Source organism: Aspergillus oryzae, chromosome 8, assembly GCF_000184455.2.
Source record: "Aspergillus oryzae RIB40 DNA, chromosome 8".
In the NCBI taxonomy this organism is placed as follows: domain Eukaryota; kingdom Fungi; phylum Ascomycota; class Eurotiomycetes; order Eurotiales; family Aspergillaceae; genus Aspergillus; species Aspergillus oryzae.
Window position 1 is genome coordinate 2,577,945 of NC_036442.1, and position 12,640 is coordinate 2,590,584.

Consider the following 12,640-nt stretch of genomic DNA (forward strand, 5'->3'; position numbering starts at 1 on the left):
ATTAATATAAGTTTTGACTTGTGGTTTAAATAGTGGGTCCAACACCTCATACCCTTTCTCTCCGAAAGGCCTTTGCTTGACTTTCTGCCGCTCTTGAGAGGTCAATCTTGCGCAGCCCTAGTTCATGAATTTAAATCAAACTACAAGGTGATTTCAGTTAGCATTAGGAATCTGGAATCTGGAAGAGCGCAAATGGTACATAGTTCCCGGACCAGCTATATCAGTGAAACATTAGGTTTAAGTATATGATAATACAAGCAAGGGCTGTTGTAAGCGTAGGATGAGATTCTAGAAACTCTGCATTGGAAGCTAGCATTGAAGTGTTGTAGCCTGCAGTGGTTGACACTCTGGCTGTGCTTCCTATTTCTTTGAGAGAGCTCGTTGGTGTTTGGTGTATGTTATATACGCTGGTGCCCTGTTTGTGAGAGCTAGAGGTGGCGAGTGGAGGTTTGGTACTGCAGCAAGACAAGGTATCTTTTATTTTACATGAATGCGTGGGCATATAGCCAGATCTGTGGGAGGTTTTGGTAGCATTGATTTCTTGCAAAATTTCTCAAGGAAATGTCAATTAGAAAGCGGGATTCAATGATCGTATGAGTCGACAAAATTGTCCTCGAAAAAGCTTACCGATACCGAAGGATATTTATAATTGCTTCACTTATGCCACAGGCACACCTAAGCCAATCTTCCTTATAACCGCTTGTCTAAATCACTCATTTCTTTCCGAGAAAAACAGGATGAAAGCCAATAGAACCTAATCAGAGTATAAACAATTGAAAATCCATTTTAACCCAATTAGATTACTTGAATAGCTTATCTTAAGCCTCGGAAGGCTCAAAGTGGAATCCCTATATACGGGTATATGCTTTGCTTTCCTTGAGTGCAAAAACTTTACAAATCATATGTATGGTGCTCAACTAAGTATATTGATTGATTTATGTAGCATGTTGTCTGTTCTTCTAGTTGCTCTTAGAAGGTCCACCTGAGGATTCGCGCTCCTTCTTCAGCAGTGCTTCGATTCTTTTAGAGCGGCGAGGCTGCGACCATCCTTCCGGCAATCCTTTTCTCCTGGTGCGGACAACCGTCATACCCGCATATACACGCCGAGGAATAGTTTTAAAATCACACGTATCTTGAGTCAGAGATATTAGTATTAACTTTCGTTAATCATCTGAATTACATACCAGGACTTTTAGAGTAAGTGCTATGTAGGTGAGGAGAGAACTGCATAATTGACTCCTCATCAATCCAAAAGCAAATATGGAGATCAAACTCAGTCCTTCTCTTGTTATTTCGCACTGTGCGTAGAAGGTAAGCAACTGGTAGACGAGAGTCTTTTGGCCTAATCTTGACAAATAGACCACAGATAGTCCAGTTCATTCCAGAAGAGCAGAGTTCCTCTCGCTTCGGTATGTCCCGTTTGATACACGATACTAGTCGGGCCTCCCTGACTTTGTCCTCGCTCGCAGAGGCGACACCCGCAACAAAATAAGTCATTTTATTTTCTGAGGCCCTGTGACACAGGATCTGGGACACGCGCTTCAATGAAGCTGTAACATCCTAAGAGCATTTAGTTTTAAAGATGACCATAATCATATGTGTGGCGAACAATTCACTTACCATGGTAATTGAAGCCGGAACGATCGAGCGAGAGACAGCTTAGATTTTAAGAATGGTAAGAGACAATTGTGGAAGCCGAGCACAAAAGCTGTATTTATACTGTTAAAGCCATATGATAGATTGATAGTCTGACTGTCTTACTTGATTCGGTGATACCCGCTGCAAGATTGATACGGATGGGGGCCAAACAATGTATTCCTCGGCGGGCACTGAATTCATATTCAGTAGTCTATAGAAACTTAAGATTCGGCCTTTGGATGCTAAGTCCATTATAGGATTGTTGAAATAAGCCAAGCAAGTGTATACAGCCAGGACGGAATATGACCTGATTGTCTTACCCTCTATTTACAGAAGCTACGCATAGACTGACACTAATTATACAGGTTTTACAGATGTAGGCATTATATAGTGCTCCGAAACTGCGAGATCCTTCTGCGAAACCCAACACAGCCTTAAAAGCGTCCCTCTCAACGGAGTCACTAAGCCCCATTCTTTACCCAATGTGCCCCTTCCTCAATGTGTGGCTGTTATATCATCAATAGAAATGCCTAGTTCTATATAAGCCACATCTGCAGACTTCCTAACAGATAGCAGACCTTTGGTACCTCCACCACCGTCTCTTAAAAACCGTGGTTGCAGAAGAAAGAAAAGAAACGTAGGTGGTAACACTGGGATACTATACCATATTACCATCTCAGAAATGGTTTGATAGTCAGACATTTTGAAATAAGCAGCATTCCTTGAAGGCAAGCTCTATCCTGAGCGATTCAGCCTGCCATCATACGTACACTTATAAAGAACTAAATAGTAGCCGTGATAGGTGACCGGATACCAAAGAGGATTCAGTAATATAATGGTCTTGAAAACAGAGATTACTAACTACCGAATTCATTTTGGCTGGCAGAAACAAACTTGATAAGGGGATGCAGTTTTGTCCGAACATAATTCTGTACTAGTGCAGACCCGGCAAGTAGGATAATAGCAACAATCATGGGTCCTAAAACATTTCGCAAAATAAAAAGGCCAATGAGGAAAAGGTCCATCGTATATACACCGACAAATAGTTGATTCAGTGCTTCCCAGTATAACAAGCCTGCGGTGTCCTCATTTGCTTCTAGTATGTAAATTGATTGATAGGCATGTGTTATCAGAAAAATTCCGAACGCCATAGTTCCAATCAGTGTTATAAGGGGGGAGATTATAGAATAGATAATACCTAAATATTCTTGTGTCAGTGGGAGCATAAACCTGGGACAGATTTAACACGTACCTATACAGATAAGGTTTGTGAAAACGGGATAGAGTAGGCTCCATCGCACCTCTTTTAAGGTATGCTTTTTTCCATCTCGTCTTAAACACATCCAAAGGCTGTCAGGTAGTCGGAATAATATCAAAGCAGTTTGTGTGACAGTTTGCAATAAGAAGTAGGAATAGAAGTAATTTCCCGACTTGGGCAAATTCTTGGCCAATAATGCTGGTACCGATTGAACGTTGTTGACAATCTCAGGGATCATAGTTGTTACGCCAGAAGATATTGAAACTACAATAAAAAGCTGAGTGTAAAGAAAAAGAAAGTAATGTCTTTGTAGCAAGACCTCGACAGCTGGACGCTCGAATGCAATATAGTATTTCATCAGAAACTGAAGAACGACCGGAAAACAGTACATAAGGATGGATGCTGCCATTTGAGGAGCCAGCCCTTGAATAGCACCTAATTCTTTGTCTGACAGGTTATGCAAATGCGAGTCAATCGAATCCAAGTAAACAAGCTGTGACAAAAGTCCCGTCAAGGATATTGGGATTGCCCAAAGTATGGCCAAAACATTTAGGGTCACGAGGATACTGATACTCCGCAGAGTTCTGGAAAGTTTGCCGTAGTAAAGGATAGGATCCAAGGTTTTTAAGTCAGTATCATGTGCTTCTAGTGCCAATGGTATTGAAGATGCTCTTGCTTGCAGCAGCAGATGAGCTGTGAACAAGTCTGAGAAGTGAAGTAGTGCAATACTCTTAATTCTTTCAATGTCTCTTCCCAGATTGTGAATTTTGCATTCAAGAAGGGCTTTCTCTCGAAAATAAGCCATGAGTTTAGTGCTTGAGGGAACAACCCTTTTCCCAGATATATGTGGGCGTACTCGTATCATTGTATCAAGGTCTCGGAGAAGGGTTCTAAGCTCGAGTTCCTTGCCATCGCAGACTTCCTGCTGTGGCAGGATTACATCCACTGGCCCTCCATTAAATGCCGAATAGATCTGTCTCAAAGTTTCGTCATTCCACGTTCCCGGTGGGATATTGGTAACCACTATTGTAGCTGCTCTTTGAGCTGAGAAATATTCATGAAAGTAGTTCTGCCTTGCCTTCACAACTAATCTAAATTCCACAAGTAGAAGACGCCAGATATGGATATTGGCCAAGGTTGCAGCGAAAATTGTGATCCACCATCTTATGTGCTGCTCTTTTTGGATGTTTGATATGCTTAATTTATCAAGGCCTCCAACATGTATGTTATTAGCAGTGTAATTCACCGGAAGTAGTATGGGAAGAATAATAACAGCTATCGGCGCGAAGAGCCTCACGGCCACCTGTAGTAGGCGCAGAAAGAAGCGACAGTCCAATGAAAGTCTACCGGTGAGTTTCGTATCATCTTTCATAAATTCCCATAATTGCTTAACCCAAAGAGTTCTGCCCTTGGGCAATGGCGAGAGATCAGGATCCGCTAAACATCCTGGCTGGCTGCTGCTTTGTTAACATCTCATATCATCAATCTAACATGTCTACTTACAAAAGCTTGTGATCAATATCTTTCAGAAACGTGAAGATATACACGACTGGTATGAATATGCTCCCAGAAACAGCCAAAGAGATCAAGAATGACTGAGTAGAAAGACCTTCGTTCTTCTGGGCTTTTCCGGCAGCGTCGTTGACGGTCTCATTCAAAGCCGCAAGATCCATATTTTAATGCCAGTGTTACGTAGGACCTGGAGGGTGATTATCAGCTACTGACGCTCTATTTGAAAAATATGCCAAGCATTCATATATCTCATTGTTCTTAGTGGCCCTTCCTTGTTGAGGGCCGGAGAAAAGGTAACAACCGTTACCGGGACTCTATTGGCAGAGCATTCCTCACCGTTTATTAGGCCTAGTATACACTTTTGCATGTCAGCGTAAAAATGACTTCTGAATGGTGTCCAAAGAGGAGGAGAGGTCAAGGACGGTCGGAGATAAATGGGGGGTAATGAGGAATGTATATAAAAGCTCTGTATCAACATCGCAAGAGTGGTGTGCAGATGAGCAGTTTAGAGTAAAAACCATACCCATTCCATACAGCAGCCTTTGAACGAAATTGCAATCGATACATAATAGTTTATATCTTCAATAATACTTACACATTCAGTGATCATACAACAACCCGACAATGCTGATAAGGGTAGTACTTTACTCCATTTTCGTTTGTCTGGGTGGGTGTCTCATTGTCAATCACGGCGACGTTGATTTTCATTATATCATCCCATATACATCCCAAAGAAGTATTCAGTCTAGGAGCATAGTGAGAGCACATCGCCTGCCAGGTCAAACTTTACCAATCACAGTGATCACGCCAACACCGGCTCTCCCAAGAAACAATAGCTCAAGGATTCCTTCCGGGATTTTCAGAGGAAAGCCTGCATTTAGTGGAGCTCCTTATCCCGTTAATAATACCGCAATTACCAAAACTTCCCACAGGTCTGGCTACATGCCCACGTATTCAAGTAAAATAAAAGATAACTTGTCTTGCTGCAGTGCCAGTACATATCACAAAGCTCCACTCGCTACCTCGAGTTCGCACAATCAGGGTACTAGCGTATATGGCCTGCCCCAAATACCAACTAGTTCTTCCAACTCAATGCGAGGCACAGCAAGAGTGTCAACCACAGCAAGCTTCAACACTTCAATGCTAGCTTCTGATGCAGAGTTCCTAGACTCTCATGCAGCACTGACAACAGCCCTAGCTTGTATTATTATATACCTAAATATAATGTTTCAATGATATAGTTGGTCCAGGGGTCTGTGTACCATTCGCGCTCTTCCGTATTCCTAATTCCGAATTACTAACTGATATAATCTTGCTGTATGGTAGGTACATATGCAATTTGATCAAAAATGATAAACCAGGGCTACGCGAGAATGGTCTTTTATAAAGCAGCAGGTAATCAGCCAAGAAAATTTTGTGGGGAAAGAGTATGAGGAGTTGGGGTTACCATTTAAGCTACAGGTCAAAAATCAAATTGGCTATGCTGTTACAAAGACTGTCATTTCAGAGGGGCCAGATAGGAACTGGTGTTGCAAGGTTCAGTGCCCTTCAGATTGATATTGTATTGCACAGGGACAAGTGTCTGTCACAACGAATGACTATAATTAGACTTTGCTACTAGTTATATGGGCATCTTGTGAATTATGCACTCACCGGATGAGTGAACAGTGTATCTAACGCCCCATAATTTTCGCTCTGGCTAACATGAGGAATCAACAGCTCATCAATCCAAGCCTTAATGGTCTCTTCAATTTGAAAATAGCAGCAGCCACGCTAGGTATATAGGCTGGCTTGTTTTTACTTGAGTATATTGTCATTCTAAGCTATAGTTGACATTTGTCTTAAGACCCTTACAACTCCGAAAATTCGCTGCATCATGGCTACTTACCAGTTACAGAACCTGTCCGACAATTTATCTTTCATCCTTATCCATGCATTTAATTGTGTGTACTTTGCATTAAAGTTCATTTACCATGCTACGCTACCATCCCAAAGGGGGGTCCCTCGATGAAATGGTTATCTTAGCCTTTTTTCTCGCCGTTATCGCTTTCTCCTTTCTCTGCATACGAGCCCGTATTATTATACAGCAACCCCCGCAATGGGAACATGCCGGAACAATTATCCTTATTGCTGCCTCAACGATAGGGTTTGTCTATTTCCAGTTATATTTCGAAAAATGGACACGCGCGGTGTACATGACAATATTCACTCTAACTGCAAGACAATATGCATCTTTCTGTCTTCGCTCTACGACAATATTTCCTATCCTTTGCCTAACATTTGGGATATTTGCATTAATCCCCGTTGTCCATGCAACCTTCGGGAGCTCTGCTTGTCGGCTACCTATGAGAGCTCATTTTATTTCATATATATCTCTAACCGCAACCGGTGGCCTATGTTACATGCTACAAATCCCGGAAAGACTTACCAAACTTGGGTGTGGTTCTACTAGCAAACTTATAATGCATGCTCATACTATTATCGCTGGAATATTATTTTGGCAGAGATTGTCTACTGCATATGTGTCTGATGCTACGCCAAGCGTGGATCAGTGCAGAGAGTTGACATGGTGACAAGTCAACACACTGCGTTCTTCGGACTGTCCAGTCAGACGTACTTAAAGCATGAACATAGTCAAGGCTTGTGGTAGTCTATTTACTCCGGAGTATAACGAATACCCACATTCCGAATTTTGTGTGTTTATGTTTGAATAATTAGGCCTTGTGTGATAATACATCAATTGGCGCTGCCAGTGCAGCCCGATAATTCTACCTTGCTTGGTACTTGCAGTGGGTCCCGAAAATCTGAGGTTGAAGTACGAGACCCAAATAGATTTCTAGAATGGTTGCATTCCTCTTAATGAATCAGACGGACACCTCTCTGATGTGTAATGGCTCATTATCCTAACATAAGGTCTCTGCCGAACTTCTAGACGTCGTTACTACTTGATAATAATAAATCCCCGAGGTTACATGGTTCGTTCCCTTTACAGTTTATACTTTTAAAATCAACTTTGCAGAAAGCCCTACATATCAATAGAACCTGGCACAGATAAACCAAGCTGTAGTCATCTACTATAGAATTTTTAGCATGATACCTTCTACCGCGTAGCTATTCATAAAACACTCTTCATCCAGACATCGGGTAAAAAACAGATTTCCCTCCACCTCCTGGGGTGTCACTGTATTGATATATTTGCAGCGAAGAAACTTTCGACAAAACGGACATTGGGATGGTGTAGGCCGATTATAGATATCCCTCCTAGTTGTATGTCTGTCCATACTACCAAGGACAGATCTATGAAAATATTCATTGCAGCATGCATCGCAAAGTGTATGGCCACAACCTAGAGCTAGATTAATATAGTTATCGTAACAAATCTTGCACAGAGAACGACCTGAACCTGTCTAAAGGTTATTGCCTTGTCACGGAAAGTCAATAAGTAGTTCTTACTCTCTATGTGATTCTCCATTTGGACCGGGTTCTCTTCAACAGTGTCAGCATATTACCATAACAGTTATATAGATTATAGCCTACCATAGGTACTACCTTGTTGTCTAGTATACACACCAGAGATATCACAGCTACTATGTCTGTTACTAGCCATATCCAACTCAATTGGATTATCTGTTAAGGATGTTAGCAAACGGAGATTGAGAGAGATGGGATATTGTACCAATACTCTCGCCTGGCTGGCCACCAGGGCGGATATTGTCTCCATGATTATAAACATCAATCCTAATTGGGAATTCTAAAGCTGGATCAGTGATTTAGTCCTCGTAGATAAATGTTATTCATACCGAAAGTATCGCCTGGGATAGAAGGACGACTTGTAAGGATATTGCCGCTATTATAAATAGAATACAAAGCGTTAGATATAGCTGAACACTCTATAGCATCGTTAAATATATTCTCCTAGGGATAAATAGTGTGAGTCACGGATACTACCTCTCGAAAATACAATCCTAGGAAGTCCATCTTCTGTGCTGTTCAAATCTTCATTGTTATCCAGAATCGATGACTCAACAAACGTTGGTACTATGAAGTTGTCTTCCGCCTCTGGTCGTGCCGCTATGGTTGTATAGATCAAAGTAAATTCAGACATAGTAACAAGAGTTGGACGAGAAATCAAGAAAAGGTAGGGGTTAAGCAGTGATAGATATGTATTTAGAGAAGGATCAACCTGAAGGGTCCTTCAAAGCCTTTAACTATGGGAGACTCCCTAGGAAGACTCGTGATCCCGAAGCTATTCTGTTATCTACTGTAGATTGGGCCTAGTGAGTAGCACAAGGGTAATACTAAAATAGATAAGCGCTCCCGAGTATTACATTATTATGGCACCCGCACGAACACTAATATTTGGGATTTACATGTAAACAAATTAGACTTCTATGAGGTGAAATATTGAATGATTGGCTTTGATAGCAAGAGATGATACCTCAGCTTGCATAAAGTGTATGAGTACCGTAGAGGGTGAATAGTATCAGCATTTCCTTGGACACATGACTGTCTGTATTTTCAGAAATGGTGATTGAGTTTCTATATACACCGGGATCTCCTAGGAAGTAGTGAGATATGTTTCTTATTCACACAACCCGCCAGGAGTCTAGTGGGTCTCAGTACGGGCTTACCCTGCTTCAAGATTTCCCAGAATGTATAATAGAATGCTTTATCCGGTCTCGCTATTAGAGAGCTGCCCCTAGTAGCAATTGAACCGTTGCATAATTGCCTGCCTACCTACCATCCTTTTATGTATTCGGAAGCCCATGTTCCTTGCTTATCTAGGAGTGCTATTGAATGAGTGTCAAGCTTCAATACAGTTGTAGTTGCTTAGTATTTCTTAATCTAGTCTTTATGGTTTCATCTTCTGAGGGACTATAGATCAAGATATGGCTGAGCTGCAGCATCGTGGAAAGTTTTAGGAAGTGAGTTGTAATTGAAATGAGCAGGTGCGTACTTAGTTGGGATGTGGACAGTGTCTTTGGGCTCTGCGGAACTGACAAGCAGAACAGCCAGCACTTCAAAGGCAACTTAGATTAACGGCTCATGGCGATAGGGTTAGGGAAAGAACTAAAGGATAAAAGGCCGGGCGTCGGTTATCAATATTAGAGTACAAAATCGGAAGCAACAGTCAAGAGGAGATTTAGCAGCCACTATGTACAACTACTGTTTCTGCTGTATACAACCCTATAATATAGTCGCATATTGCTCATTGCTTCATTTCGAGTGTTTTTGTTATGAACATCATAAACATCATAAAAAAAGTTTATTCCCTAAAATTCACTCTCTTCAAGGATAAGTCGATATGTTGAATGCTCATTATTGCAAACTATGTTTACGATTAGGACCACTAATTCAGGCGCACATCTCCGGTTCCAGAATGTTGAACAGTTGAACATCATGGTCTTGAATGCATATGTTCAATGGTTATGTGAGGGTCAAACCCACCCTCTAAAAGATGAGACCCACCATCGCTATCTAGTTTCTCTTTTTCTATCCATATTTTCCACCCTGTAAGCTTCGTGTTCTGTTTAAAATCCACTTAGTGTAAGGGCTAAACTACTAACGGCTAAAGTAAATGTGAGAAATGAATGCCAAGAACTAAGGCAGAGTGCTTCGGCTTACGAATTCGGTTATTATGTAAAATCCTCGAAACATTTGCTAGGACGCTGTGACTAAAGAGGAAATTAGCTTGAAAGTCTGGTTGTACAGAGTAGGCGCGATCAATTTACGCTAGATACTTAGGTATATCCAAAATTCCAAGCTCGCCTAGTTTCGATGGCCTAGCATTTAATAGCATTGCATGCCCACCCAGGAGAGCCAAGTCATCCTATCCTTCAGTTTAACTGTCCCGATTTCTTCTCCCCCATTCCATAAGAGGATTTCTATTTGCAGGTTTTTTGGAGACTTCCTTGAGATGGATTTTATTAGTTGCCAAGATGGCCTCCGGCTGAAACGGTTCAGTTCGCCAAACTTGTTGCTATCGAGTCTCGAGCTATGTAATGCATACCTTACTGTCTTGAGCAGAGGAGAAAGCCTCACATATTACCTGGGAGAGCAGCAGTCCAGCATTTTCCTGGAAGAAAGGTTCCGCACTCTCTTCTGCACCAATCCTCCCCTCTTGAGCCCTTGGTATAACCAACGAACCAATATTCTTGCGTGGATCGGCCTCCTACGTCATCTAGACCCGAAGCAGCTTCAGATCGATACCGATGGCATATGTCGCTGCCGTATCCAAGAACATACAATTGAGGTATCGGAATCTGCGTACCATATGCTGAAGAGCGGCATTCTTCAAGAGTTTATCCAGCGATGGCCATTGTGGGGGGATCCCCAGAAAGAGATAGAAATTACCGAGCAATCGATTGCGGAAGCATCCAAGTGGCATGGCTTTGCTTTACAAGGTAAGATGGACATCGCTATACAACGTTTCAGGATGCAGCAACTAATGTATATTCGGTAGCCGTTGAGAGCTTCGGTAGCCTGCTTCAAGAGTTACATAAAAATTCTAATACGCTACGTGCCGCATTAGGCGGCCCACTTGCAGGGCTACCCACTGCCGGGGAGCCTTCAACCACCCAAGGTCCTCCAATACAAGGGACTCAGGGCAGCTATGACGGCATGGTCATTAATGATGACATATTCCTACAAGGACGTCCAGCTACCCCACCACAGGTAAACCAGGGTTTGGCTGAAAGGTCCTGCTCCCAGATCCCCCAGACAGATCTGGATGTCGCGGAACAGCCCTGTGCTACCATTAGCTTTGGGGAGAATTCTCACCACTGCTGTCCAAAAGAAGAGAAGGGCCTTTCGGACCAGCTAGAACATATACAGGTTGTTGATCTACAACCCAGAGAGCAGACCGGACACAAGAAAAGATGCAGAACAAGAGGCCGAACAAAACGGAGATTGACTGCTGCACGACGCGATAGCGCCAAGAGAAGGCAGACAACTTTCGCCCGTACGTAACGTACACAGAACGTTGAACAGACCCTTGCATCAATCTTAAGTACATTATCCAGAAAGTTTATTGTCAGTCACCCGATTGCTCGCCTAAGTGCTCATATGACCCACAATGACTTTTAGGCCTGTACGTACACAAGGCTTAGATGCTGTCAACAATCTACCAGCTTTCGCACTACCATTCTGAGGCTTAGTAGCTCTCACATTCATTCATATGTCTATTGTAGCTATTTTCCCGTACTGACTCATTTGTACTGCTCTGTACTATACTATCATTCTCCTATATATGCGCAGTACCCCTCAGTACCTATATATATTGTTTTGGCTTAGGAAACTATGGATCCTCACAAGGATACTATATCATTGAAACTTGCTAGATTAAGAGATTGGTCTAGATAGATGAAGTGGGAACTTCTATTTAATCACGAAGACTCTTGACACTGATCCTGCACGTTAGCAGCAATGGTAAGATGTTCCAGGTTCGCTGTAGGCAGTGTAAATGCCGTGCATAGAACGTGAGTCAATACCCTTCTCTTCCTCATAATATAATGAAAAATATATTTGGTTTTATCTATTTTCCTTAATAATCGAGCTGCCAACCCCAGCGCTCGACAGTAGCTGTTTCGTTGTAAAGCAGTGTGTAATGCCGTGGTTCTAATACTACCGTGCCTGCGATGCGTTTCGGTGAGCATCATCCGCATGTGGTACCCAGTTTGACCCCTGCTGAACAAAAAGTCCAGCATCTGGTTCTTCGAAGATAAGTTCTAGGTCCATGTGGTTCCCCAGAATAACCCAGCAGATACGCCGAAAGTCAGCTTTGTGCACCTCTTCGGTTATACGTGATTCCAACCATTTGCAATACTCTCTTACTGCTTGCTCACGTGGTCTAGGAAGACGGGATATCCATCTGGTGGGATCCTGGGTGGCGACGGAGATGGTAGACGTGCGGGTCATTTTCAGCGGACATCAAATTTATATTGATTGGAGGATATGGTGCCCCTGTCGTCGGCAAATTATCTATGTTCTTGGATTTTCTCACTGCTTGGCTTTTCGAGCACTACGTCTCGATGTACTGTATGTCATCAGGAACATCATCATCATCATAACTATAGTTCAAGCCAATGATGATAGTGATCTTCTTGCTAAACCGGAGCAGATTACCCCAGTTAATATCAGACTTGTAGAATCTTTCAAGATCTCTCTTGAGACCGATCGTCTACAGAAACCGTGCCTGGCTGTTGCACACGCTTTTTCTAGTTCTATAGGTTC

General features: G+C 42.4%; 2 protein-coding genes across 2 annotated transcripts; one reads left to right on the forward strand and one right to left on the reverse strand.

Annotated features, from left to right (window-relative positions):
- Positions 1-1,176: 1,176 nt before the first annotated feature.
- Positions 1,177-4,569, reverse strand: AO090010000294 (putative DUF221 membrane protein; the record flags this gene model as incomplete). The annotated part of the gene is made up of 5 exons (XM_023233716.1): positions 1,177-1,342; positions 1,754-1,961; positions 2,501-2,836; positions 2,891-4,350; positions 4,400-4,569. The coding sequence occupies 5 exons, from the start codon at positions 4,567-4,569 to the stop codon at positions 1,177-1,179; spliced, it is 2,340 nt and encodes a 779-aa protein (XP_023094124.1).
- A 5,170-nt stretch (positions 4,570-9,739) lies between these two features.
- On the forward strand, positions 9,740-11,558 carry AO090010000293 (uncharacterized protein; the record flags this gene model as incomplete). Its single annotated transcript, XM_023233718.1, has 3 exons — positions 9,740-9,921; positions 10,304-10,812; positions 11,518-11,558. The coding sequence occupies 3 exons, from the start codon at positions 9,740-9,742 to the stop codon at positions 11,556-11,558; spliced, it is 732 nt and encodes a 243-aa protein (XP_023094123.1).
- Between the last annotated feature and the right edge of the window lie 1,082 nt (positions 11,559-12,640).